This window comes from Armigeres subalbatus, chromosome 1 (genome assembly GCF_024139115.2).
Source record: "Armigeres subalbatus isolate Guangzhou_Male chromosome 1, GZ_Asu_2, whole genome shotgun sequence".
NCBI lineage: Eukaryota > Metazoa > Arthropoda > Insecta > Diptera > Culicidae > Armigeres > Armigeres subalbatus.
The window spans coordinates 84,862,293-84,888,670 of NC_085139.1; the positions used below are offsets into that span (position 1 = coordinate 84,862,293).

At 39.1% G+C, this 26,378-nt stretch overlaps 1 protein-coding gene across 1 annotated transcript in view; it reads right to left on the reverse strand.

Annotated features, from left to right (window-relative positions):
- Window positions 1-26,378, reverse strand: part of LOC134227721 (twitchin-like) — a 107,914-nt gene that overhangs the window by 22,121 nt on the left and 59,415 nt on the right. The window contains 9 exon segments of the mRNA XM_062709380.1: window positions 18-143; window positions 283-653; window positions 824-974; window positions 16,023-16,061; window positions 16,397-16,513; window positions 16,581-17,614; window positions 17,680-18,306; window positions 18,829-18,900; window positions 18,903-19,129. Of these exon segments, the coding sequence (XP_062565364.1) occupies window positions 18-143; window positions 283-653; window positions 824-974; window positions 16,023-16,061; window positions 16,397-16,513; window positions 16,581-17,614; window positions 17,680-18,306; window positions 18,829-18,900; window positions 18,903-19,129 (2,764 nt within the window).

Below are 26,378 nucleotides of genomic sequence, written 5' to 3' on the forward strand. Positions count from 1 at the left end.
GAACGATTTAAACTTACGTCTTTTCGCAGCATCCACTTGGCCTTGGCATTCGGTTTGGTGAAGGCACATTCGAAAACGACCTTCTTTTCGCGGCCTTCCTTGCAAGTGATGTCCACCAGTGGCCTAGAGAAGGTGTCTTGTTTCTGAAATTCACAAACATTAGCTTAGTTGACGATCAACAAATACACAGAACCACAACACAAAACAAAGACAACGAGTCGTCGGATTAGTCACAGTGTTTCCCGCAGTCCTTGTTCCTGTTTTGCGGCAGCAAACACCTACTCGTTCCACTTTCTTCAGCTGCGGCTTCGGCTTTTCAACCTCCTTCAGGTCGATGACCATCTCTTCCTTCTCCTTGGCCCACTTGGCATACTTTCGCTTCTTCAACATGGCACGGAAGTCCATGCCGCTGGAGTCGGACACGTACAGCTGCACCTCGGCCGAATCCTCACCGTGCGGGTTGGACACCACGACCTTATACTTGCCTTCGTCGTTCGGTTTGACCTTTCGAATGCACAGCGTGATGGTGTTGCTTTCGCCATCGGTGTGATGCTTGTAGCGACCTCCATCGATGAGCTCGGTGATGCCCTTGAAGAACTTCCACGTCGGAGCGGGATTGCCCTCGACCTGAACCGAGATGTAACCGGTTTGATCTACGGGGATATGCAAAACGGAAGTGTTGTGATCGCTGAAGATCTGACATGCGAAAAGTAGCGATTCGAATTTGCAAAAGTAAGCAGCGGCGATAGCTATCAGACTTGGGAAGCACTAAGCACACTAAGCAATAAGCGAAGAAGCGGAGCACTGTTCGAAGGGAACCGACCTTCAACGGCGGAGTAGCTTTCCTGGAAGTCGACGATGGCTGCTGCTTTGCCTTCTTCGCCGATGGCTCGCAACGGTGTCGAAGGTAGATTGATCTTCTCGTCCATATCTTGAATGCTCGGGCGTCGTACATCGATTGATGGTCGTCGTTTCTATTGGACGCGCAGGGCAACCGCAGAGCGAACACCATGATGTTGTGCCAGGTTTTATTTCAAAAATTGATATTTATAAAGATCGGATATTCCAAGCCAAAATAAAATTCCCAGATCGATGGCGATCGGAGATGGTGGCAACGCAGACGAGCGCGGCATTGGAACCGAATCGATCAAAATGATTGTGATGAGCGTCGGATTGGTGAAAAGGAAGAGGAGAAGACATTTGATTTAATACACATTTTTTACGACGTACATCGAATTGCTACTTCTAATCAAGAAATTCTTTCATCTTCGAGTAGGATCATAAAAGCAATTGGTTTCTTCCGCACCATTTCAGAAGCGTGCAATTTTTCGAACGATTGACTTCAAATTAACCTTTCAGCGTGTAAAACAGAAGCGGTCCATCCCATTCGTGATAGACGTTTTGTGGAACTTTCCCTGGACGAGCCCCGCCTGTGCAACAACCGACCAGCTGTAGTCAGCCTTGAATTGGCACCAATAATGCACACCTTGTCAACTATTCAAACACATATCGCTGCAAAACTCATCGCTCAGAATCGGTAGCCAAAATACCTCTTCAGGGAAAATAAATCATACCCGATCTATGCGCCACCCCGCTTGACCAGACCACTTTCTCGGGGCGAATTTTAACGAACGTCTTGATTCAAACGCGAGGGTATGCGAATTAATTTATTTTATGTATCATATGAAAAAATGAGGGTTTTTAGGAGGTTGGTGATGATTTATTGATAATTCACTTTTGGCAATAAAGAGTCATTTGCCATTAGCTATAATTGATTTTATCTTCTGGAAAAATGGTCGTCATTATCCTCGGATGATTCAATTTTCAGAACCGACCTGGGATCCCATTGATCTAGATCCAACCGGTCCCTGCCAAAAGACTGCCATATGCAATCAGGAAACAAAACGAATCAAAATACCGCACACCCTCAGTTATTAGCGCATTTGTTAGGGAAATTTTGCGCTAATTTTAACCTGCCGCGTCCAGATGGGCTACCAATCGAGGTGATCATGGGGAGCGGCGTAATGTTGCGCTGCCGTGCGGGAAAAGGGATCGATTTTTGGCATCGATGGATGCGCTGCAAAACGGCGCTCCCTAATGATGATGGGAGTTCGGGATCGGAAAGAAAAATGATCGGTCGGCAGTTTACATCGTCGAACGATTATGTGCACTCTGTGGAACATTGCGCCGTCTTCGGAGTGAGTGGTTTATTGACCGCGCCGCAGGACAAAGTGAAGTGAGCGAGGTGAAAGTGCAGGAATTCCAACTAATTCGGAGTTCATTTTTGAGAAGGTGTTAAAAAAGAATTATTTGCAGTACTCATGGTGATAATTGGAAATGGAAATTCCATTAAAAAATAGAGGAAACAGAGGAGCGGGGCTACATTGTTGGTGAGTATCCAAGCGCGTGAACAGTTCATATTTTTAATGTATTTAGAAAACAAGTCATTTAACACTATGCAATTTCGAACAAATGATAAAAATGTGTTTTTTACCACTCATTGTTGTGCATTATCTTTTTCGGAATTGATTTGCCGGGAACTTTTTTGTAAAAGTTTCCAATTTAAAAATTTTCATGAACTTGTCACAATTCAAAATACACTACAGCTTAGTAAAACAGAAATTTTCTGTAAATCAGGAATCTGCAGCGTAAGAGTCAAAAGTCATGTCCAAAGATATTAAAGTCATGACCTCACGTAGCAAGTTTCTAGAATCTTTTCAGAAAACTTGCAATAGTAAGGTAAACGAATTTCGAGTTTTACTAAATAAATTTAATTTCTGGATGATTTCCTGAAGTTTGATTTTGTCATTTTGGTTACTTGAAGCCATATTGGATTCTTTAATCGACGTTAAAAAACCGTAATTGAAAAATAAACTATAGAATCGGAAAATAAATCTGCGGAGATAATTATAAATAATATCCAGAAGAATCTTTCAAGAAACAGCGGTAAAAATTTCGAAGAATTCCACAAGGAAGTTCTCAATTTAAAATTCTGAAAACTGTCGTGAAAATTTGGAAAAATTATAAAATCGAGGAGAATAGTTATTCCTTTAAGTACATACAAACCCTGTCTTCCACACCTTCCTCTTTTTATGGTTGTAAAGCCCAAAAACGTAATTTTAGGCAGCGATACAAAAAAATGTCATATTTTATGATTTGTTGGTCCGTTTATAAGCCCGTATGGACAGAACAATTTAATTTGATTTAATTGTATGAGATTTGTGCAAATAATATGACAAAAACTGACTCAACTGACTTCCAAAACATCTGAAACTAGGTAACTAGCTTTAAATAAATGAAAATATGATTTGCATGAAGCATTGACATTGACATTGGGGGGCCCTCCTTAGCCGTGCGGTAAGACGCGCGGCTACAAAGCAAGACCATGCTGAGGGTGACTGGGTTCGATTCCCGGTGCCGGTCTAGGCAATTTTCGGATTGGAAATTGTCTCAACTTCCCTGGGCATAAAAGTATCATCGTGTTAGCCTCATGATATACGAATGCAAAAATGGTAATCTGGCTTAGAAACCTCGCAGTTAATAACTGTGGAAGTGTTTAATGAACACTAAGCTGCGAGGCGGCTCTGTCCCAGTGTGGGGATGTAATGCCAATAAGAAGAAGATTGACATTTAGTAATCCAACATGTCCATATGAGTCCTTAGAGTGTTTGTGAATGTTTCACTATTAAAAAAAAAATCCAAAGCAGATGTTCTAGGATCTCCAAAATAACCGTGAGATGAGTTGTTCATTAGTCTACCAGGACAACTACGCTTGGTATCAAACCGATAGTAACATAACGTATCCATCTAAATTCCTAGAGGCACTTTCGAATGCTTCACCCTTTAAATAAAGTAAATAAGTTTAATTAGTCTACCAGGGCAACTACACCATGTATCAAAGCGAATCAATATCAAAGTTGATCGGGAGTCGCGATCTATCAACCAAAAGAAATCAAGCATTGACTATCAAAATAAGTCCGTAGAAGATATTCTAGGGTCACCAAATTACTCTGGAGTTCAGATCAATTGGTCTACAAGCTCGACCAAGATTGATACCAATCCGAATGCAACCCAGAATACCCAAATAAGTCCCCAGAGCTCTGGAGAAAGATCCACGCCTGGTACCAAACCAATACATGCTGGGTTGCTACCGATTGCTCCAGGTCCAGACAACATATGGAGTAATTTGATCATCTGCCATGAAATATTTTGGATTGCAAAAAAAGGACAATCCACAAAGTACGTCACGCTTTGAGGGCAGAGGGGGGTTCTGAGCAGTGTGATAATTCATACAAAAACTCAAGATGTTTAATACAAAAAGTACGACGAAGGGAGTTGAAAATAGGCAATTTTTGCGTGACGTACTGTATGTATCGTGCCTAATATTGGTATATTAGACCAATAGAACCTAACTCTCCTAGAACGTCTGTGTTAGACTTATTTGAATGGTGAATCAGGGACTTATTTAGACACGCTATGTTGAACTCAACTCCCGGACAATTTGATGAAACTGAAATATCTGAACTCATTTCGACTTATTCGAATGCATGACGGATTCACATGGGATCTGGAGACTAACATGGACCCGCTGAATTGCTATCAGTTTGTTATCAGGCATAGTTGATCTGGTAGAACAATTGAACTCAACTCCCGTATAATTTGGGGAACCTAGAACATCTCAGTTGAGCTCTAGGGACTTACATGGTCATGTTGGATTATACTATAGGTTCATGCTTAATACATATAAAATTTTCATTTATTTAGAACACCTTCGCCACAATCTTCCAGATAGATCTTAAGATAGTTCTTGTTAAATTATTTGAACATATTTCATACAGTTGAATTAAATTGAATAGTTGTGTTCATTTAGGTTGATAAACGGACCAATAAATTGTTAAATATGACCATTTTTTATATCACACCCCAAAATTATGAAACCATAAAAAGGGGGAGGGTGCGAAGAGGTAGGTTTTGCAAGTACATAAAGGTATAAGTATTCCCCTTGATTTTAGTGAAAACTCCAAGCAAAACCTCAAAAAACCTCCGAGAAACAAGTTTCAAAATTGAAAGTTTGTCCTTGATAGGTAGAGGTCAAGGTCAATGTTAAGGTTAAGGTAAAATTTCCCAAGAAACCCATGTTTTTCAAAAAATGTTTTAAAAATAACAAAAAACTGAAAAAATGCTGTTTGTGTGAACTGGCGTGAAGTATTGGTCTGATGTTGGATGGGAATCGGGCGCATGCTAGGCCAAACCTAAAAAAACAGCATCGTTTCGATTTTTTGTTTTGGGTTTTTAAAAATTGTTTAAGCCGTCAAAACTTAGGATTCTTTGTCAAGTTGATTTTAAATAAATTCAAGAATCAATTTTGCGAAAGAAAACTGAACCGTGAACAAGAATTTGTCGAGAAAAACAAAGATAATTCTCCGTGGAAATTGTTCATAACTTCACGAGAAAATTCCATAGAATTACCTGACGAAATTTCCAGGAAAATTGGAAGAATTGCTAGGTACATAAAGTTTGAAAAATTACCCGTGGAAATTATATATCGTAATAACTGAGCTTTAACCACTGGCAAATACAAAATAAGCATATAGATTAGTTGCCGAAATGTGCTTATAAGGCTGATATTTATTCCAGAAATTGACCTATTTTTCAGTAAAACTGTTTCATTTAATCGAGGTTTTAATGAAAATAAAAATGACCATAATATATGCAGAGTATCGTATCTTAGTGCATCTCGAAAGCTTTTCTATGCCTGCCATTGCATGAGTATGTATTTTGTATGACAAGTACAATTATTATGGATACATTATGCCCAGGGAGTCGAAAATGTTTCCCACCCGAAAATATCCTAGACCAGATCTAGAATCGAACTCGCCATCTCCGGATTGGCAATCCTATGCCTTTGTTCGCAAGGCTACTGGAGACCCTGCTCGGGTACCTTATTCTAAAATAATGGAGGATTTCATACTCTAGAATCTATAGAGTCTTGATGATGTTAGACAACTGTATACCATATGAAAAATCCATGGTTCTATAGTTGTATTAAACACCTCAAAGAGATTTTGACAGTATTTTTTTCAGAGGGGGTCATTTGGCCGAAAGGGTTGTTTGGCCGAAAGGGTCGTTTGGCCGGAAAGGTCATTTGGCCGAAAGGGTCATTTGGCCGAAAGGGTCATTAGGCCGAAAGGGTCATTAGGCCGAAAGTGTCATTTAGCCAAGAGGGTCATTTGGCCGAAAGGGTCATTTGGCCGAATAGAACATTTGGCCGAAAAGGTCATTTGGCCGAATAGGACATTTGACCTTATAGCTCATTTGAAAAGTGAGAAATTACGAATTAGAAGAGAGACGTCTCACTACTCACTCTTCAATTTTCTCTTCTCACTGTAAAAAGTGAGAAGCGCGAAAAGAGTAGTAAGACGTCTCACTACTCAGTGAGAAGTGAGAAATTAGGACTGAGACGACACACTTCTCACTCCTCATATCTCACTTCTCGCTGAAAAAAGTGAGTAGTGAGATATCTCACTACCCACTTCGCACTACTCACTTTTCACAGTCACTACTCATTTATTACTTCTCACTACTCACTTCGCGATTCTATCTTTATACAGCGAGAAGTGATAAATGAGGAGTGAGAAGTGGGACGTCTCACTTCTCACTGTAAAAAAGTGGAACGCGAAGTGAGTAGTCAGACGTCTTTGCGCTTCTCACTTTTTACATCGAGAAGTGATAAATGTGGAGTGAGAAAGTGAAACGAATGCTTCAGTACGCAACCAGCAGCAGCTTATGCGCCACCTACCGAACGGTGAGACTGCTGAGGCTGTCAGTGGCCCGGCAAAGGCTCTTTTCTAGGGCGGGTTGAATTTTATCCCTCAAACACCAAATCCTACTGAGCTGACCACACGCAAACACAAAGAATACCAATTCAAACTATTTAAATTCAAAACCCAATTCCAAATACTAATTCTCAACCATATTTAAGCATCCCGCTTCATCCTTAGTTTCTTTTCTATTTTTAGTGCGGTTATAAAACTCTGTAAAGCCTTGAACTTCGTTTAAAAAGGTAAAGTTGCTCTGCTCTGTGGTTGGCTAAATGAGATCCGTGGAGGTTCTCGTAAGTTCCCGGAGTCAATCTTAAAGCTTAGCTTCAAAAAGCTTCAGTTGCCTCAATGATAGAGTGGAAGCTTCATTTTGTTGGAATTTGATTACACTGTTAATGATAGATTTAGGAAATTTATTGCCCCAAATATTTGTTACAAAAGGAGACGTCTCACTTCTCACTCTTCATTTTTCTTTTCTCACTGTGAAAAGTGATAAGAGAGATGTCCCACTTCTCACTGTGAAAAAAGAAGTAGTGCGAAGGGGGTGGTGAGACGTCTCACTACTCATTTCGCGCTCTTCACTTTTTACAGCGAGAAGAGAAAAATGAAGAGTGAGAAGTGAGACGTCTCTCTTCTCATTCCTAATTTCTCACTTTTAAAATGAACTATTCGGCTAAATGACCTATTCGACCAAATGTCCTATTCGACCAAATGTCCTATTCGGCCAAATGACCCTTTCGGCCAAATGACCCTTTTGGCCAAATTTTTAATTTTTTGAACTCAAGCACAGTTTGTACAACTTATTAAAAAAAATGTAATTTTTTTATTATTGAGTAGAGCTACAAATAGAATATATCAAATATACATTGAAATACTGCTTGGAAAAAATGGACCGGTTAGAATTATTCAACTAATGCGAATAACTCCTCCGGACATACTTTTCGAAGCTTCTCCCTTGGATTCTCCTGTAAACGAGATAAAAACGAAAGTCCTTTTGGCATTTCTACGAAAAATGATTTAAGAATTCTTTCGGGAATTTTGTTGATAAATGCCGGAAATTCCATTTGTAATTGCTCCACAATTTTCTTCCAAAACTCTTCATTCGTTCAAGAAAGCGAAATATTCTTTCTGGAAATAGAGCATGCGCTTGAGCATGAGCATGATAACCGTGCATTTCGTAGTTGCTACTCCTTGATTGACCAGTACACTCGCAATTGCACAGGGAACCAATGGATGGAAGCATGGGATTTGCTCTCCAACCTCAATGGTCACACACCGAGAGCTCTAGTATTTTGAATGGTCGATAACGGCGCTGGCCACGTCCTCACGGTCATCGGGGATGGGAAGGAATTGTTGATGTAATCACTCGCCCACTGCAAGCCGAGGACACCTCTGCACTCGCCACGAGTTCATGCGGAATTTTAATGGAATCTGGGGGTTAGGTTCTATGGCAGAGGTTCGTCTTGGTTAACGGCTTGCCAATGTGGTAGTAATGAAAGGGTGGTATATCCTAATTGAATGCCGAAGCGAGCATTTTCGCTCATTTCGAATTGTAACAGTTACCTGCTTACCCGCGGTATACTTTTGGGGAATTTCTTCGCATATACCACCAGAAATTTCTTTGAAAATTTTCTCTAGGAAATACTTCAAAAATTCCAACGAACATGTTTTTGGAAATACCTTCAAAAACATTGCTGGGGATTCCATTTAGAAACTTTTGCGGGATTTGCTTAGGAATTTCAAACATAAGTTAATATGAAAACGCTTCCGGAAACTATTATGCAATCGAGAAATCTTTCTCCTACAGGTAATACCAGTGAAAACTTCTTTATAAATATTACCGTGAATTTCTGCGGCAATTTCTCCTGAAATTTCGAAAGAATTTCTGCAGGAGTTCCTAGGAGAATAGATGCAGCACTTTTATAAGAACTGTCACAGGAACTCCCGCAGGAGCTTCAAGAATATTTTTAATTAATTTCAAGAAGTTTCTATCTCTGAAAAATGAATGAAAACTGTTTCCGCCGAAAACTACAATGGAATTTTGAAATGCACCACCAGAGGATCTTCAACGATAGGATAAATTTAGGAAGAAATGAAACAACGGTATTCGCGAAAGAATAACCCTAAGCATTTGCGGAAGAATTTTCTAATGAGTTCCCACAAGAATTCTCATATGATTTTATCCAGGAATGCTAGAAAGATACTGGGGTCATATGTTCAAACACCACCGAAGAAAAATGATTACCTCTAATATTTTTTTTTATCCAAATCTTGCACATGTTGTGCATCTGCACATATCGAGTATTCAAACATAGTAATTAATATCCATTCCAGGTTGTCAATGAACATGGAAATTAGGAAGTAAGTTTTCATTGAACCCTTTCAATTGCTTTCAGAATTTCATCTTTATTTCCTCTATATTTTACTTCTGGAACTCCTGCGGAAATTTCTACAAAAAAAGGATTCCTACAGAACTTTCTCTAGGAATTCTTGCGTTAGTTCTCAAACGAAACGAATTTGATTAGACGAATTTAAACGAATTTGATTAGAAAATCAATGCAGGAATTACTAAAGGAATTTAGAAATATTTTTTTACAAGAAATTACAAAGGAATTCTCAAATGCACGTATTCTAAAGGAATGCCTGGATTTTTTTTTGAAAAAAATTACAGTAGAATGAGAGGGGATTTAGGGGAGAGGGAAAGTACTCTAGGTCTAGGACAATTTACTGAACGAATATTCGATAAAACTCCCGAAGCTTTCTTTGCAGAATTGTTGCAGAAAATTTTCTTATGCTAAACTTGGATTGGGCAAGTGAATTGTGCAAAATGCTTGACTTAAACGCGAAATGATGTCTAAACCTTCGATCAACTCACTAGAAAGAAAAGAAAGTTGAACATTGTAAACAGATCTGTTCAAATTTTTTAAGTGTCTTGAAATCGATCAGTCGACTGGTAGTCACATTTTTTTATGCTAACATCATGGCATAAATGCGTGTTTATTTCAATTGGTAGGGGGTTTGGTCGATAATCGTAGTGACCTGGTATCGAATCGCAAAGAATTTCAACAACAATTTTGTTTTCCATTTTTTGCTGGGTTTCCTAGATATGCGATTACAGGCAGCATAGTCCTCGCGTTTAAAACGCACCACAAAAAAGGGAACTCAAACTTGTACAGGCGTTCAATGTTTATTTTAATTTTATAGTATTACATACAAAAGCCATTTAACAGACGAATTTGGAGCTACACCTCTTCGACGTCACAACCTTCATGGCACTCATGGGTAAGAACAACATTCAACGTTTTACGTAGAATTTGTTGAAGTCCGAAGAGCAGGTCCATGTACTTAAGTTAATTACTGTACCGTCGTCGGGGGTGACAATGGGTCAAATGGGGGTAAGAATGGGTCACTTTTTCAACTACTTAGAATGCTTGTAGTATGGATTGAATGTATCTAAGAGCAAGAAAACTAAAATATAAGAGACCTTTTTGAACGATTTTGCTCTACGACCTCCATGCTGCCGGTGAGAGCGATGACCCTTACAACCCCTCAGACCCATTGTCACCCCCGATGGCGGTATGAACCAAAAAGATTTTTTAACCATATTCTTCAAAATGATTGCAAACAAAACGTTGCTCAATTTTTGTGCTATTCAATATCAGGACATTTTGTTTATTAACCGCCAAAACGCCTAATCATCTCAAACAGTCGATTAGAAGCAAACCTCAATTTTAATCAAATGAGCTGAATTTTTCAAGGCGTTTTAGCGTAAGAATTGTTAAACCAGTTGACTAATCAGTTTGAAGATTCTTTTTGGAATATGAACAGTACACGCTGTAAAAATGGATTATTATCGAAGTTTCATGTCAATTAAAAATTAAAATTCAAAATTAGGTACCGGGTGTTACAAAATATTTTATCGACGATTTTTCAAAAGAAATTTATATTTATTATTTTTCTTCTTCAATAAATAGAAAACAATCGTGTTCTCAAGGGTACCACTATCAATACTGAAGCAACGAGCAGCTGTCATATTTTTATTCTGCGCTTACTGCGACGCAGCAAAACCAAAACAAAAAGTTAATAGTTAATCGTTGCTTCTTCGATGGGATTGGTGTCTCTGAATATGCAGGCAGAAATTTATTTGGCTTCTGAACCGTTTCAACTTAAGCTCTTTTGAAGTATTTTTTGGTTATTTAAAAAAAAAATAAAGTTACTTACAATTTTTTTCAGCAATTATCATCTATTTCCGGCTTTTATGTTGTTCTTTGTTAAATATTATATTCATAATTCTTTCTTTTGGCACTAGCACTGGATGGCCAGCCCAATGTAAATCTACCATATTCTATTAATATTCATTACATTTTTCTGTTTGAACACATGATACAGTGTCTCATCATTTCTGTGGCACACAAGACACAGAACATTCAAGCACCCCACCGAGAATTGTACGCAAAACGTTTTGCGTGAAAACTGCAAAAGCTTCCTGCCGCTTTCAATTTCTATGCTTCATGTGCGTAATATGGCTGTTATGAATCTTATCTCGTTTTTCGGTGGGAAGGTCATCTAGAGCGAATGTCAGAAGAAAGAATAGTAAATACAACATACAACCGAAACTAGATAAAGGTCAGACACAGACGATAATTTCCGAAAACAAAATTGATGAAAATGAAAAAAAATACCTAAAAAAATAGATTGAAAACGCATTTTGGGATAAAATATTTCCAAATAAGGTTTTCTAAATAAGAAAGACTTCAAATAAATATATTTCGAATGTTGATGGTTAACTTCTATGATTTGTCCATTGTTGAGCTGCCAGAAGACTTTTTGTCCGTATTATTGAAGAAGAAAAATAATAAAAAAGTGTTTTTCAAAAAATTGTGGATGAAATATTTTATAACAACCCGTACTATTATTCTGATACCCTTGCCTACCCAAGTAACATTCATACAGCTCTTTGGCATTCGATGTTATTTATTGTGGTTTTATTAAGGCAATTGACTTGCTCTCCAGTTTTGATAAAGCATTTACCACGCATGAATTATGATCCATCTTCAAGCTGTTGCCAAAACCTTTTGTGGCAGGTTATAAATTCCGAATACTATGAAGTTTTAAATATGAATTTATTAGAGCAGCCCTTGCCTTGATTAAACCTGTCTGGGAAGTATCATTAAAACTGTTTGGTGTTTGTTTTATTTGTCATGATGAAATACTTTTTAAACTCGTTTTGTAACTATAAAAGTTACTTTCAGCTTTACATCAGATCAATTGGCATTTGTGCTTGCTACATAAAGAGTCTTATAAAATCCAAACTCTGCAGCTCTGAAAAAAAATCAAAACCAAAAAAGTGGGATAGTGAAGACGAGTAGCAAGAGATGAATCTTTCATTTTTTCAAAAGAAATAGCTCTGAAACATCACCACGCTGCTTGCTTACTCATTATATGCATGCAGACAAATTTTCCGTTTTATTTATCATCTTGATATAGAAATTTTCATTTCTGAAATCGCGAGGTGACAAATTTTTAAGAATGAAAGATAGAAGGAAAACACGGTGCGTAGACACGCTCCAGTCACTATAAAAAATACACTTTTTCCATTAACGGTGGCACGGAAACATTTATTTATGTGTCCGACTGATAAAGCGCCGTCACCACTAGTGGAGTACTTTGGTAAACTTGATCTGTCAAATTTACTCTATTTATGATCACCATATATGTGGAAAAATGACCATTCAGCATTTGTAACAGTCATTCGAACCTTCATACATGCCCTATCTAAACATTATGATTTTATGGTTGATTTCATCGAAGCAAAACAATGTGGATAAATAGATGTCGAAAAATCATCTCGGATGCCATCGCCATATTTTAAAACAAATTATTAATATGCAATTACCAGATTTTTGTTTTTGTAAACAGATAAGTGCAAATTTAACATAAAATTATTTTTCGAAAAATATTTTTTAAAACGGGGTTTACTAAGAGCGCATCAGTTATATCGGAGTTTCGCACCATATGACGCAATAAATCTCATTTGGCACCAAAAATTGAAGCACCACACATCAAATCTGCTTCGAATATTTTTCTCGATGATTATAAATATTTCATTTCAATATTTGATTATGGCATTTCATGGATTGATGTACAATAAACTTTAATTTATTTTGTTGGGACTGAACGTATTTTATTTTTCATATGAATGTTTGCATAAAGCTAGATCTAGAGATCTCCGCAGGGATCAAGATTCAATGGCCTTAAAAGGGTTTTAAATGGTGCCAACTGTCTTTTATAATGGTTTACATATTATGAAATGTTTTTGGTGCCTGATTCTCATTCGTGTTCAGTCATATTCCGATCTTGAAACCCGTCTTGCATTTACCCTTCAAAACCATTTCAAGAGTGGGCCAACTAGGCAGATACTACTCTTCAAGAGGTTGTGGTGTAAGCGATGAAGAATAAAATGCCTTGACTATGGTTTTATTGTTGTAGGCTTCAAATACTCTTGCAGTAAATCATAAATCTAAAAATGGTACTTGGGTAACTTTTCGTGAAAGAAATCAGAGGTACATGCAGGGCCGGATTTAGGCGTGGCCCCGGGCCCCCACAAATATTATGTACCAAAACCAACCTTTTTTGTACAATTTGGGACCCGCACAAGCTGTCGGCCCCGGGGCCCTCTTCCGTCTAAATCCGGCTCTGGGTACATGAAACTTCGACAATAATCCACTTTTTACAGCGTGCAGTACTAATGTTCAACTTTTGGCATGTCAATTGAATGCAACTGAGTTGATCAATTCCCAACTTATGAAACAATTTCATTACGTATTTCCGGAGAAATATCTGCACGTTTCATATGTCTTTCCACAAGAATATCAGTAGGTAGTAGCTTCCACTATTTGCGTAGTCATTTCTATGGGAATTCTCGGAGCTATCTTTGATGGAATGTTTCGGAATATCTTCACATAGATTCCAATAGCATTTCTTCTGCTTTTTTGCTAATAACTTACATAGTTTTTCTCGTAAGAATGACCTGACAGTCCTTTCTTGAACAAAAGGAGTAACAAACAATAAAACCGCAGTAGCTCACGGTTGAGTTTCCTCGAAAAAATACCGAAACATTTCTGAATAAATTTCCTACGCACTTTCCAGAAAAAAAATCTGATAAATTTTCACAGGAGCTGGAAAAGAATTCACGCAGGATTTCCTAACGGCATTTCCTTGACACATCTGAGCGTATTAATCGAGGGAATTTATCGAAATATCTTAAGAGTCCACGAGACATTTTTGTGGAAAGGAATCCTTGGATAAATTTCCGAATTACCTTTTCAACGACAGCTACAATAAAGGAAACATTTCCCAGAGGAGAGCAGGACATTCGGAAGAAAGTTATTTCTCATAACGAACATTTGGCATAATTACGAACAACTTGAGAAGATTGGGTTATTTGGCATGATGGACGTTTAGCATAATTTTTTGCCTTGAACCATTAAATTTAAAAAGGCGCTACAAGAAGCATACTATTGAAAAATAATATATAAGCTAACGCCTGAAAGTAAAAACTTTTATACGTTATCATTCTTCGTTTTTTTATCTGCAGAAAAAGTATTTTTAGTTGTGATCCTTACCTAGTACTACTGCCCATGATCGCATATTTGTAACATTTGCATTTTGGTAGATTTTGTAAAAAGTTCTTCAATCCTCTCCACCAACTCAATCATTTCCAGCTTACCACAGATAAACAAGATAGTAAAGCCTATTTCACTATTGTGGGATTGGATGCAATAAATTGAGCTGCCTGATCGATTCACAGGCCTTTTGCAAAATGAACAAAAATGCGATTATTATAAATATGCGATCATGGCCAGACTAGTAAGGATCACAACTAAACAGATAAGCATTTTTATAAGAGAGTGATTTTTTTTAAAAAATAATGCATCTGCCCGGAATAAAGTAATTGTAAATGTGACTCCATATTTGAAACTATGCGAAATAAGGAAATGGTAAAAACATGTTTTTATTCAAAAGCAAATGTTTCCCGGAATAAAGCTAATGTAGATGCGATTTCTTTTCATAATGTTTTCGACTTTCAGGAAACATCTACCATTAGTTTATATTACTCAGAACATGTTCTTTATGAATCACTTACAAGAAAAAAAAGAAAAAAATGCCATTTATTTTTTACTGTTCAAATGTCAAAATGTTTACTGTTCAAATGTGTAAAATGGCATCAAAGAAAATGTAAACTCATTTTTACATATCGAGAAGAAAATCAAAATTGGGCCAAATGTCCACTAAGCTATGTGGTGTTTATGCCAAATGACCTTATTCCAAATGACGTGACGCCTTATAGTCCAGAACCTCCCAGAGCAATAAAAAACGAATTCTCAAAGGTATTCGTAAAAAGGTTCTCGTAAGGAACACCAGACTGTCGTAATCTGGCAAAGTGACGTATACGCCATTTTCCAAAAATGGTGTTAACGAGTATTACTCATCGTACTCTTTAACAGAAAAATGGAAAACATGTATGTTGTAAAATGGCGCATACGTCACTTTTTCAGATTACGGCAGCAGAGGACTCCCCGGTTTTCATTTCGCGCCATTAGTAGTGTACAAAAGGTAGATGAAGCAAATTGAAAAAATGAGCAATATGAATCAATTGGGAAAAAATTGTGATAATTAATTGCACTGGGCAGATTCAGCTTAAAGGCATATTAGATACCTACGATAGTTTGAGTAATTTGGGTACTTTGTGCCAGTTTAATACAAGTCAATGTAATTCAACAAATTAGAAAAATATAAAACTTTTTTCAAACGGGCGTAATTGTTTTTGACTTTGAAGTGTGCAACTGAGTTAACATTAAACTATTCAGTTCATATGGCAATGCTGTCAAAATCAAAATCTAATGCGCCCATTTAACAAGAAATTTATAGAAATCAAATAAAGAATAAATTATTTTCCTACGACGCACTGAAACAAAACGCACTTCCAATTGCTGAAGTGCCCGCTGAGAACATAGCCTACAATCAATTGATCCATTCAGTAGTGTGTTCGCGTGTACTGTGTATAACGTTAGCATTTGGGTGAATAACCTGGCCTCGATGCTGTTGCCGCTGACCTGCTGCCGATCACTGCAGAATGCTTCAATGGCTGCCTCTAGCCAGCTTCAAAGCAGGCGCGAATCGTGCGCACCAGATATTCACCTTTCGTTCGTCGATAACCTCTCCGGGTCGTAGCTTCGTCTAGCGTCGCCACAGCCATCATGCGCAGCGTCCGGGAACCAGGTTATTGACCGACAGTTGAGTGTTTGTATGTGAAAAAATCCCATATGTGTGTGTGTGTGTGTGTAAAAATGTTAGAAAAACAAGAAACAGTGAGGTTAGATTCACCAATGTAAGATCGCTGCGAGACAAGTTGGCGTTTGAGTAAATAGTTCAGAAAAGAACACTGCAACATTTTGCTTTTCGGAGATCTCCTTTTGTGAATAAATATGCATATACAGATAGAAATTTTCCACCATTGGGAATGCTAGATACGAACACAGGAATGTATTTATCACCACGAGACGAATACTCACATCATCACCCATCAACAAACTTGGACGGCGATCGTCCAAGAATGAACCACGTCGACTGCCACCCTTGTCACGAACGATTTCGATGCTGGGAGCTTCCAGACCCTTCTTGGTCTCGGGCTGTTACAAATGAAAGACAAAAAAACATCAGTAACTCTTCAGAATCGAAATTATTAGGACCACTCACTTCTTTGGTTTCCATGATCTTCGGCACTTCCGGTTTCTTCGGCTCCTCAACCTTGATTTCGATCTTCTCTTCCTTTTTGGCTTCTTCAACCTTGATTTCGATCTTTTCTTCCTTCTTGGCAGCGACCTTTTTCTTGACTTCCTTCTTTTCCTCCACCTTTTTCTCCTCTACCTTCTTCTCTTCCACCTTCACCTCTGCCTTCTTCTCTTCAACCTTTTTCTCCACCTTAAGCTCAGCCTTCTTCTCCTCCACCTTCAGTTCGGCCTTCTTCTGCTCCACCTTAATCTCAGCCTTCTTCTCCTCGACCTTGATCTCAGCCTTCTTCTCTTCGACCTTAATTTCCACCTTCTTCTCCTCAACCTTCTTTTCTTCGACCTTCTCCTCCTTCTTCACGACCTTCTTCTTCTTTTCTTCTTCCTTTGGCTTCGGTTTTTCTATGATTTTAACCTTGGCCTCGGACTCGTCACTCTGGAGTTCGTTACTGATCGATATCTTATAGGTACCGGCATCCTCCACGGTGCAGTTTTTGACCGTCAGCTTAGCCATGCGTCCAGTGAAATCCTGAATAACTGTCTCGCTGGCCTTCAGGATGGTCTTGTTCTTATACCAGTACACCTTGAAGTGACGATCCGGATGGACCAGGCCGACAGCCAACGTCAGATTGCCGCCCTCATCCACCTCCACGTCCTTCAGTTTCGGCTCGATGATCGGCTTGGTCGGTGGTGGCTTCTCGAACACGATATCCTTGATCTCGATAACCTGCGAAGTGGCCTGGCCCTTGTCGTTCTTCGCCACCAGTTTGTACGCACCAAAGTCAGCTTCGCTCAGATCGGTGATGTTGAGCTTGACGGAGAACTCGCCTTCGCGAGTTTCCTCGATCTTGATGGTATGACGGTGCGTCTCCTTGATCACCGTCGTCTCCTTCATCCAAATGCACTCCGGCTTGAAGCGGGATGCGACCGCACACTCGATCGATGCCGTTCGCTTCTTTACGTTCGTCACCAGTTTCGGTTTTTCCTTGATGACTGGAACAACTGAAAATGCAAAAAAATGATGTTAAAATCCAACGTTTTGTGCGCAAATAAAACTTCATACTCACTCTCAATGTTAAGAATTAAATTGGCATTTAATTCACCGAGAATGTTCTTAATGTTACACTTGTACGTGCCGGAGTCTTCCGTCTGTGGATCTTTCAGCACCAGGGAGATGTGGTATACATCCTTTTCGGCCGTCATCGTAATCTTCAGCTTGCTGGTTTCCTTAATGATTTTGCCCTCGCGTGTCCACGTAATGTCCGGCTTGATGTCGGTTTTGACTTTGCATTCCATGCGGACCAGCTTGCCATTGTCCAGCGATATGATGTGCGGCTTCTCGACAAAGATAGGAGCATTCTTTGTCGATTCCTGTTCGGATTCGATGTTCAAATTCAGCGTCGCACTGCTCTCGCCAAACTCGTTGCTGATCACACACGAATAGCTGCCACCGTCCTCCGAGCTGGGGTCCTTGATATTTAACGTCAGCTCGTACGTGTCCTCGTCGACGGTCTTCACTTCCAGGGCAACCCTGTTGGACGATTTGACTTCCTGTTTTTTGCGCATCCACTTGACGGTCGGTTTCGGTTTCGATCTACATCTACACTTCATCGTTATCAGCGTGCCCAGTTTGTTCGGGATGATCTTCGGTTTCTCCACAAACGACGGAGCAAAGCCTCGATCGTTTTCGTTCGCTAGCAGGTGCAAAAAGTAAAACAGTATCAGTAAACGATTCCTTCCAAGCAACCATTAAGCTATTCAGTTGGCTGAATGTGTTGAACTGCAGTTCACGTCAGTTGTCTACGCCTAATAGCTTCTACGCTCCGAAGGCCACCAATCACATCAGAGAGGCCGTATGAGAAAGAAGTCAACTTTTAGTGCGAAGCTCGTCAGCTTTAATCGTTAATACAAGCTACTTGGGAAACGAAAAAAGAACTAAAGAAAAATATTGAATTGATGAAGATGCTGTATAGATTATTAGCTCGCGGAAACTCGCAGTAGGTTAATAACTCAAAGTTGTCTACTGCGGGAACCTTGAGCGCGCAAGTGAAATGATGAATGACCCTCTCGGAGAAGTTTGCTATCGTAAGAACATATTTTCCTCTAATTGGACGATTTGCTTTCTGATCACGTGAAAAACAGACTACAGTTACAGCCATCCAGCAACTGGAAGCAGCTTAATCGGTTTCTGTGTATGGTTCGGCAAGGTCTATTACCTTTGAAGTTAAGCGTAATGTGTGCGTTACTTTCCCCAAACGGGTTGAAAGCATGGCACCGGTAGATGCCCCATCGTTGGCGGTTGGTTGTGAAATTTGGAGTGTTAGCAGGTAGGTATCGTTTGAGATCGCTTTGCGCAAGATTTTGAACCGCTCGCCATCGGTAATGGATTCGGTACCGTGGAACCAGGTAATGTCGGCCACCGGTAAGGCCTCCAGGATGCACTCCATCGAGAGCACATCGCCCTTCTGGGAAATGGTGGGCTTTTGTGGAAAACGGGGTGGTTTACCCTCCGGGTTTCTGTGAACAGTACGTGACGGGAGAACAGTTAAAAGCTATTGGATTTTTTTTTCAGGTTTAAAACTCGATATTCCATATCATTCTGAATGCTGACTGTACCTGTTCTGAAAAGGATTGCAATTGATTGAGCTTTGACTAATTGTTGATGATAGTATTATTGTACCCTACAATCTAGACGGGAATAATAAGACAATGGCCATTCTAGTGGCCTTTTGGATGGCAAATATGTATGGCACCTTACTTACTTAACCCGTATCGGCCTGAGTAAAAGAAAAAAAAAAAACAAATTGCTGCCGTTTCGTCATTTTAAGTCCTATAGACCTGGTTTTATCACTATTCTGCTCGTACGGTTCCCAGAGTCCAGAATACATTTTGAGACTTGCGATATGGTCCTCCTATCCGGAGTTATTCTGGTGGATCACTGGGTCAGATGCAGTCAATTTGACTACACCTTCCTTTTTTGGCGATATAAGTCCAACAAAATGACGTTTATTTCGTTCCTATTTATACCTTTTTAAGTAGATTTAAATACAAGGATAAGGTCAGAACCAAAATCATGGTGACATCTGTTCTAGAAATGACCAACATCAGGTTTCTTCGAAGCGACCCTTTGGGAACCGGCCCCAAAACGGCCAGTTCAATGTTTTCGCTCCATATCATATTCGCTCCATACAATATGGATATCGCACTTCAGCATTTTGCAAGACAAGTAGAGTTATAACATCCAGATATGATTCTGGGAAATTTAGCCACCCTGGGGTCAGTTCCGAAGCCCTTGAGGAAGCCTCCGGAGGCATTCAAATCAGCAATTTTTGAAATGTCACAAACTATGGCAATATGTGTATCAAACTTCAGCATTGATCAAGACAAGTGGGATTATGACAAACGGATTTGATTTTTTTTTCTGCCCTTGCGAATTCAGACATATCTGGAAAACATGCAGATAAGTGAACGCACCAAAATACGAATTTTCAACCAACTCTAACGTGAAATCTGTGCTGTTATACGCTAGCGAAACATGGTATGTATCAGTGGAGATATCTCAATGGCTGCAGGTGCTCATCAACAGATGCCTGCGGTATAGTTCGGGCCTGGTGGCCTCACAACTGGATCTCAAACAACGAGCTCCATCGTCGTTGTCACCAGAGGCTGATAGCAACCCGAGCAGCACAACTTAGACAAAAATAGTTGCAGCAACTTGATTGTGACTAAATCTGGTCATATATAAGTTGCAGTAAACCATGTTGAACATGTGTGCTGCTGGGGAACAGAAATTCGGGATCGAAAGTAGGGCTGGGCCGGCCACACTCTACGTAGGGACAGAAGCGAAATCTGTAAACAAGCATTAGACTGAAACCCAGCGGGATATCGCAGCAAAGGCAGACCCAGAGGATCATGGTGGCGAAGCTCAATAAAGAAATAAAAGAAGTCGACTGAAATCTAACCTGGTCACAGGTTTAAGCTAGAATATTTGTCCATCTAGTACGTTGTCCATGTGAGAAATGCAACGATTGCTTAGGGAATCCGTTTTATCCCCAGCGAATGATTTTCCAACTTTGGCCATCCCACAAACATTCTGCATTTCATATATTTTTACCCCCACGAAGGAAATGGCTTTGCTACTCGAAAAATGTTCGAAGAAGCAAATCCATCCCCTCTTTAAGCCTTTCAGGCCTACGGAATCATATACGACCCCAACAGAAAAATGGATGTATAAAATCGCAAGATGGATAAAAGTGAACACTATCTTCAGCAAAATTGCTTGAAATTAACCTACCCTATCAAGCAAAAATATCAGGCATGGATGATCAAGCCACAACGACAACCTAGAACGTCATGAACACGGTGAAGTTACGAATGAGAAAATATTAAGTGTATTGGCAGCGGATTGTACTGTTTCAAAATAAGATTTTTTATTCAAACTTATCCGTAGAGTTACTGTGATGTACAATTAACTATTTTTTTACTTTCTTCGACGTCCTAGGCCATCCAAACTATCCTTGAGCTCAGGACCTGAAATCTACAGCTGAAATTAAGATTTAAAGCTGTTTTTTCGTTGCTTTTTTTTATTTGAGTTTTTTAGCTTTATTTGAGTATTCAACCGTGTTCATTACATCCTATAGAAGGTGACAAAAATACCGCAAGGTTGTTCTGGGATATTCTGGGTCCAAACTATTCGCGAACTAACTCCAAAAGTAAGTAAAAAGCTTCGATATGCACTTAGTCGTATCCATTACAACTCCTGCGAGATCAACAGATATCGTAAGATCGTTTTGAGATATTCTGCGTCATCTAAACTGTCCTTGAGTTGGAACTTGAGATCAACAGCTGTAAGAAAATCGTTTTTCAGCACTCAATGTTTCAATATGCATTCAATTATATCCATTACACCTTCTGGGAGGCCTACGGACACCGTTAGATATTTTTGAGATATTCTGAGTCATCCAAACTATCCTTGATATCGAGACATGAAATCTACAGCTGCAAAGGTACCTCTTGTGTCACTCAAAGTTTCTAAATATATTAAACCATGTGCAGTACAGCTCCGTGATGGTCAATATATATCGTAAGCTAGTTTTTATATTTTCTGCATCTGCAGCATCATCGACTTCAGATCTACTGCAACTACTGCAAAAATGTTTCTCAATGTTTCGAAATATACTCAAACTTGTTCATCTCATCTGCTGCGAAACTGTTGAAAACAAGATTCTTCTCACGTCGCTAGTGGGCTAATTTGTCCCCACCCATGCAATCCAGCGCAATTTAATGAAAGAAGGGGGTTTTCTGCTTCCATCAGTGGTGTTGGATTGCGTGAGTGGGCTCAGATTAGTCCACCAGCGACGTGAGCAGCAGCCAGGACATCCCAAAACCATCTTACCATGTCCCTTGATCTTAAGGAATGTATTATGGACATTAGAGTGGGGCGTCATGGTCATTTTTTCAAATCAATAATTTTTCGAAGCCATTCTGGGTCCTGAACAACTGTGCAGAATTTGGGACCGATTGGTTGCTTCCTCGCTTTCCGCATCGCGTTTGAAGTTTGTATGGAAATTAGTATGGGAGAACGTATATTTTTGCATTTCTACTACTAGAGGTTTCAGTTCATCGTAAAGCAAGTGGCACATTGCGTTAAAGTATAACCCAAAGGATGCCGAAAAACTTTGCTGAAGAAGGCACGTTGCTGGAACGTCCACGAAAAAAGTTATAACGCTTCGAACATTGAGTGTTCAAGCCATATGCAAAAAATCGTTTATTCTGCCAGCACTGCCGTACTACGTAGACCAATAATTTAACTGAGTGTTATTTCAAAATAATTGATCTTATAGGGCTTTAGAGCTAATGGGAGCTATCCGGAATTATTTAACATAGAAAAAAATCCGACAAGAAGGATTATGGGTTTTGCCCTTCAATAACTATAGGTTGTCCGGTAGTGCTGGCAGAAACATTGATTTCTTGAATATGGTTTGAACAATCAATTTTCGAAACGTAATAACATTTTTTGTAGACCTTCCAGCTACGTACCTTCTTCAGCAAAGTCTTTCCGCATCTTCCAGACTATATGCTGACGTATTGAGTCACTTGATTGATGATAAATTGAAGCCGCTAAGAGCAAAAATGTAAAAAAGTACGTTTTCCCATACTAATCTCCATGTAAATTTAAAACGCGATGCGGCATGCGAGGCTGCAACCAATCGAGCCCATATTTTGCACAGTTGATTGGGGTCCCAAAACGATTCAGAAAAACCTTGATCTCACTTGATTGGACGAAGTTTGTGTTTATCCATACAACTGCGCCCCACTCTAATGGACATGGTTGAATACATGTCCAAGCTGAAGCGACGAAAAAAGCTAAAGTAGTGGCTGTAGATCGCAAGTTCTAAACTCAAGGATGGTTTGGATAACGTGACGGTTTCGATGACCCAGGATATCCTAAAACCATCTGACCATGTCTCCTGATCTTCATGAATACGTTATGGATATTAGAGTGGGCGCAGTTGTATGGAAAAACGCAAACTTCATCCAATCAAGTTAGATCAAAGTTTTTCTGGGCCGTTTTGGGACCCCAATCAACTGTGCAAAATATGGGCTCGATTGGTTGCGTCCTCGCTTTCCGCATCGCGTTTTAAATTTATATGGAGATTAGTATGGGAAATCGTACTTTTTTACATTTTTGCTCTTAGTTACTTCAATTTATCCTCAATCACGTGACTCAATACGTGAGCATATAGTCTGATGCCGAAAGACTTTGCCGGAGAAGGTACTTAGCTGGAAGGCTTACAAAAAATGTTATTACGAAATGTTCAAACCATATGCAATAAATCAATGTTTCTGCCAGCACTACCGGACAACCATCACTAACAGATGGGCAAACTGAATCTTCCTTTTTTTTCGGATTTTTTACTTTGTGAATTGATTCCGAATAACTCCCATCAGCTGTATAAGCCTTATAAGATCAATAATTTTGAAATAACACTCAGTTAAATTATTGCTCCACGTAGTTCGGCAGTGCTGGCAGAATAAACGATTTTTTGGACATGGTTTGAATCATCAATCTTCGAAGCTTTTTTCATGAACATTCCAGCAACGTACCTTCTACAGCAAAGCTTTTCGGCATATTTTGGGTTATACTTTAACGCAATGTGCCACTTGGTTTACGATGAACTGGAATCTTTAGAAATAAAAATGCAAAAATATACGTTTTCCCATACTAATTTCCATAGAAACTTCAAACGCGAAGCGGAAAGCGAGGAAGCAACCAATCGGGCCCAAATTCTGCACAGTTGTTTGGGACTCAGAATGGTTTCGAAAAACCATTGATTTTCCCACTCTAATGGATATACTTGAATACATGTCCAAGCTTGGAGTGACGAAAAAGCTCGCATGGCAACTTGTAGATTGCAAGTATTGGACTCAAGGACAGTTCGATGATCGAGTACATCCCGAAAAAATATGTTTCAAATTGTTTTGTCATTTCTACATTATTAATCAAGATGGAATAGAACACATCAAATTTACTAGGTAATACAGCTTAGACAAATTTGGGCCTGAAAGGGTTAAGATACAGTGTATGGACAAATATTTCGCTGGTCTCTGAAAATGAACATCCACAAGACGCGAACATTGATACATGGACTAGGTACTACAAATATAAAATGCGTTCAAGCCTTTCCAGTCTTAGCATACCAATAGTTTTACTAATATTTCTGGAAATGAAGGATGTGGCATCCAACGCAAGTGAATAGGGCATTTGATCAAATAGGTCATTTGGCCAAATATGCCATTTGGTCGAACAGGTCGATCAGGTCGTACTTTGTAACTTCGCATTTCTCATATTTAATAATGAGAAGTAAAAACGAGATTTGAGAAGTGAGAATTTAGAAGTAAGATATCCCACATTTCACTCATCATGTCTCGTTTCACACTGCGAGAAATGAGAAGAGAGAAATGATGAGTGAGAAGTGAAACGTACCACTTCTCACTATGCACTATTCAATTTTCACAGCGAGAAGTGAGAAGTGAAAAATGAGTAGTGAAACGTCTCACTTATCATTTCCTCATGTTTTACTTCTCATTTCTCACTTCTCATTTTGAGCTTCTCATATTTGCATGAAGCAGTGAGAAATGAAAATCAATGAGTCACGGCAACTCATATCTCACTTCGCTTTTCTCACTTTTCACTGAAAGAATTCAGTAGTGAGAAATAAGTAGTGAAAAGCGAGACTTCTCATTTCCCATTAATCATTTCTCACTTCTCACTTCCCGCTTCTCACTTTTCATAGTGACAAGTGAGATAAGAGGAGTAAGAAATTCTCACTTCTCACTCCTTATTTCTTCTCATTTCTTTTTCTCGCGGTAAGATGTGAGAAATAATGAGTGAGAAGTAAACCTATTCGGCCGAACGACTTATTCGACTGAATGATATATTATTAAAACCCTTTCAGCCCGACTTTTTCTACGGTAGTTTAACGTACGAATATGTTTTTTTTTTCTAGTTGGTTCTAGTTTTAACTAGTATATATATATATATATCACTAAATAAGTGTTGAAAATTTTTTATCGGATGTCCTAGGCTGTCCAAACCGTTCTGAAGTATATAACCCTTGAATGTATTGAGAAATACATCTAGAAACAAAATGTCTCAAGCTGAAGTATATGTCCAAAAATGTCTTTAAGATCAAAAGACATAAATTGATCGAGTTTTTAATAAACATCCCAGCAGTTCCATCGAGCTGGTAGGATTTCACTAATTTCTTTTACAAGCTTTATTGAACCCTCGTGGAAACAAATGATGCCATATTAAGGTCACTCCTGACGGAATCCAAGATTAAAAGTCCTCGCGTTTTCGGGGGCACACCACTCGATTCAGAGGCGGCGCACAACTGTCATTTTTGTTGATTTAGCTTTGCTGCGTCGCAGCATGCATGAAGTAATAAAATGACAGTTGTGCGTTGCTTCCGTATCGAGTGGTGTGCCCCCGAAAACACCAGGCCTTTTTAATCTTGGATTCCGTCAGGAGTGACCTTAATATACATATTTCTCGAATACTCTGATAGTTCTTTCGAAAAAAATTTCAAGAAACTTCTGTTTCACATCACGATATCGATTGTATGACGTCTCAAGGGTCGACTGTGTTACCTAACTTTTATGGTTTATTGCAGACCTTTATTGCTCGCTACAATATCCTGGAAGTCGTATTGTTTGCTGTTATCATGCAAGTCCGTTCTACGCCTCAAGAAAAAAAAAACACAGCCACATTCGAATGGACATTGCTCGACACAAACAACTCCTTAGTTATTGTACATCTGGTAGATGTCTTGATCTTAGCTCAAGATCATTTTGGAGGACCTAGGACAACTTATGTTCATGGAAATTAGAATCATTTACTCTTTGAACATTTCAAGGTTCATACTAACGATGAGGACATTGAAAAAGTCATTATTGATCTGGCAGATACTATGAAATTAACTCGATAATGTTTTGGAGTATCATGAACACCTTGTTTTAATTGCAATAGGGTTTACATTATATGTATATGCCTATTGGACCGAATAGGACATGTATGCTTGTTGAACCATATTGGGTGCATATCGATGTTGCGGACATTGCAAAAGCCTTGGTTGATCTGGTACATACTTTGGGATGAACTGGGTAGCATTTTGGAGTTCCTTGAACATCTCGCATTTAAGAAAATGTTGTTAACATGATGTGCATATGCCTTTTTGACCGGATTGAGTATATGCCGATGATG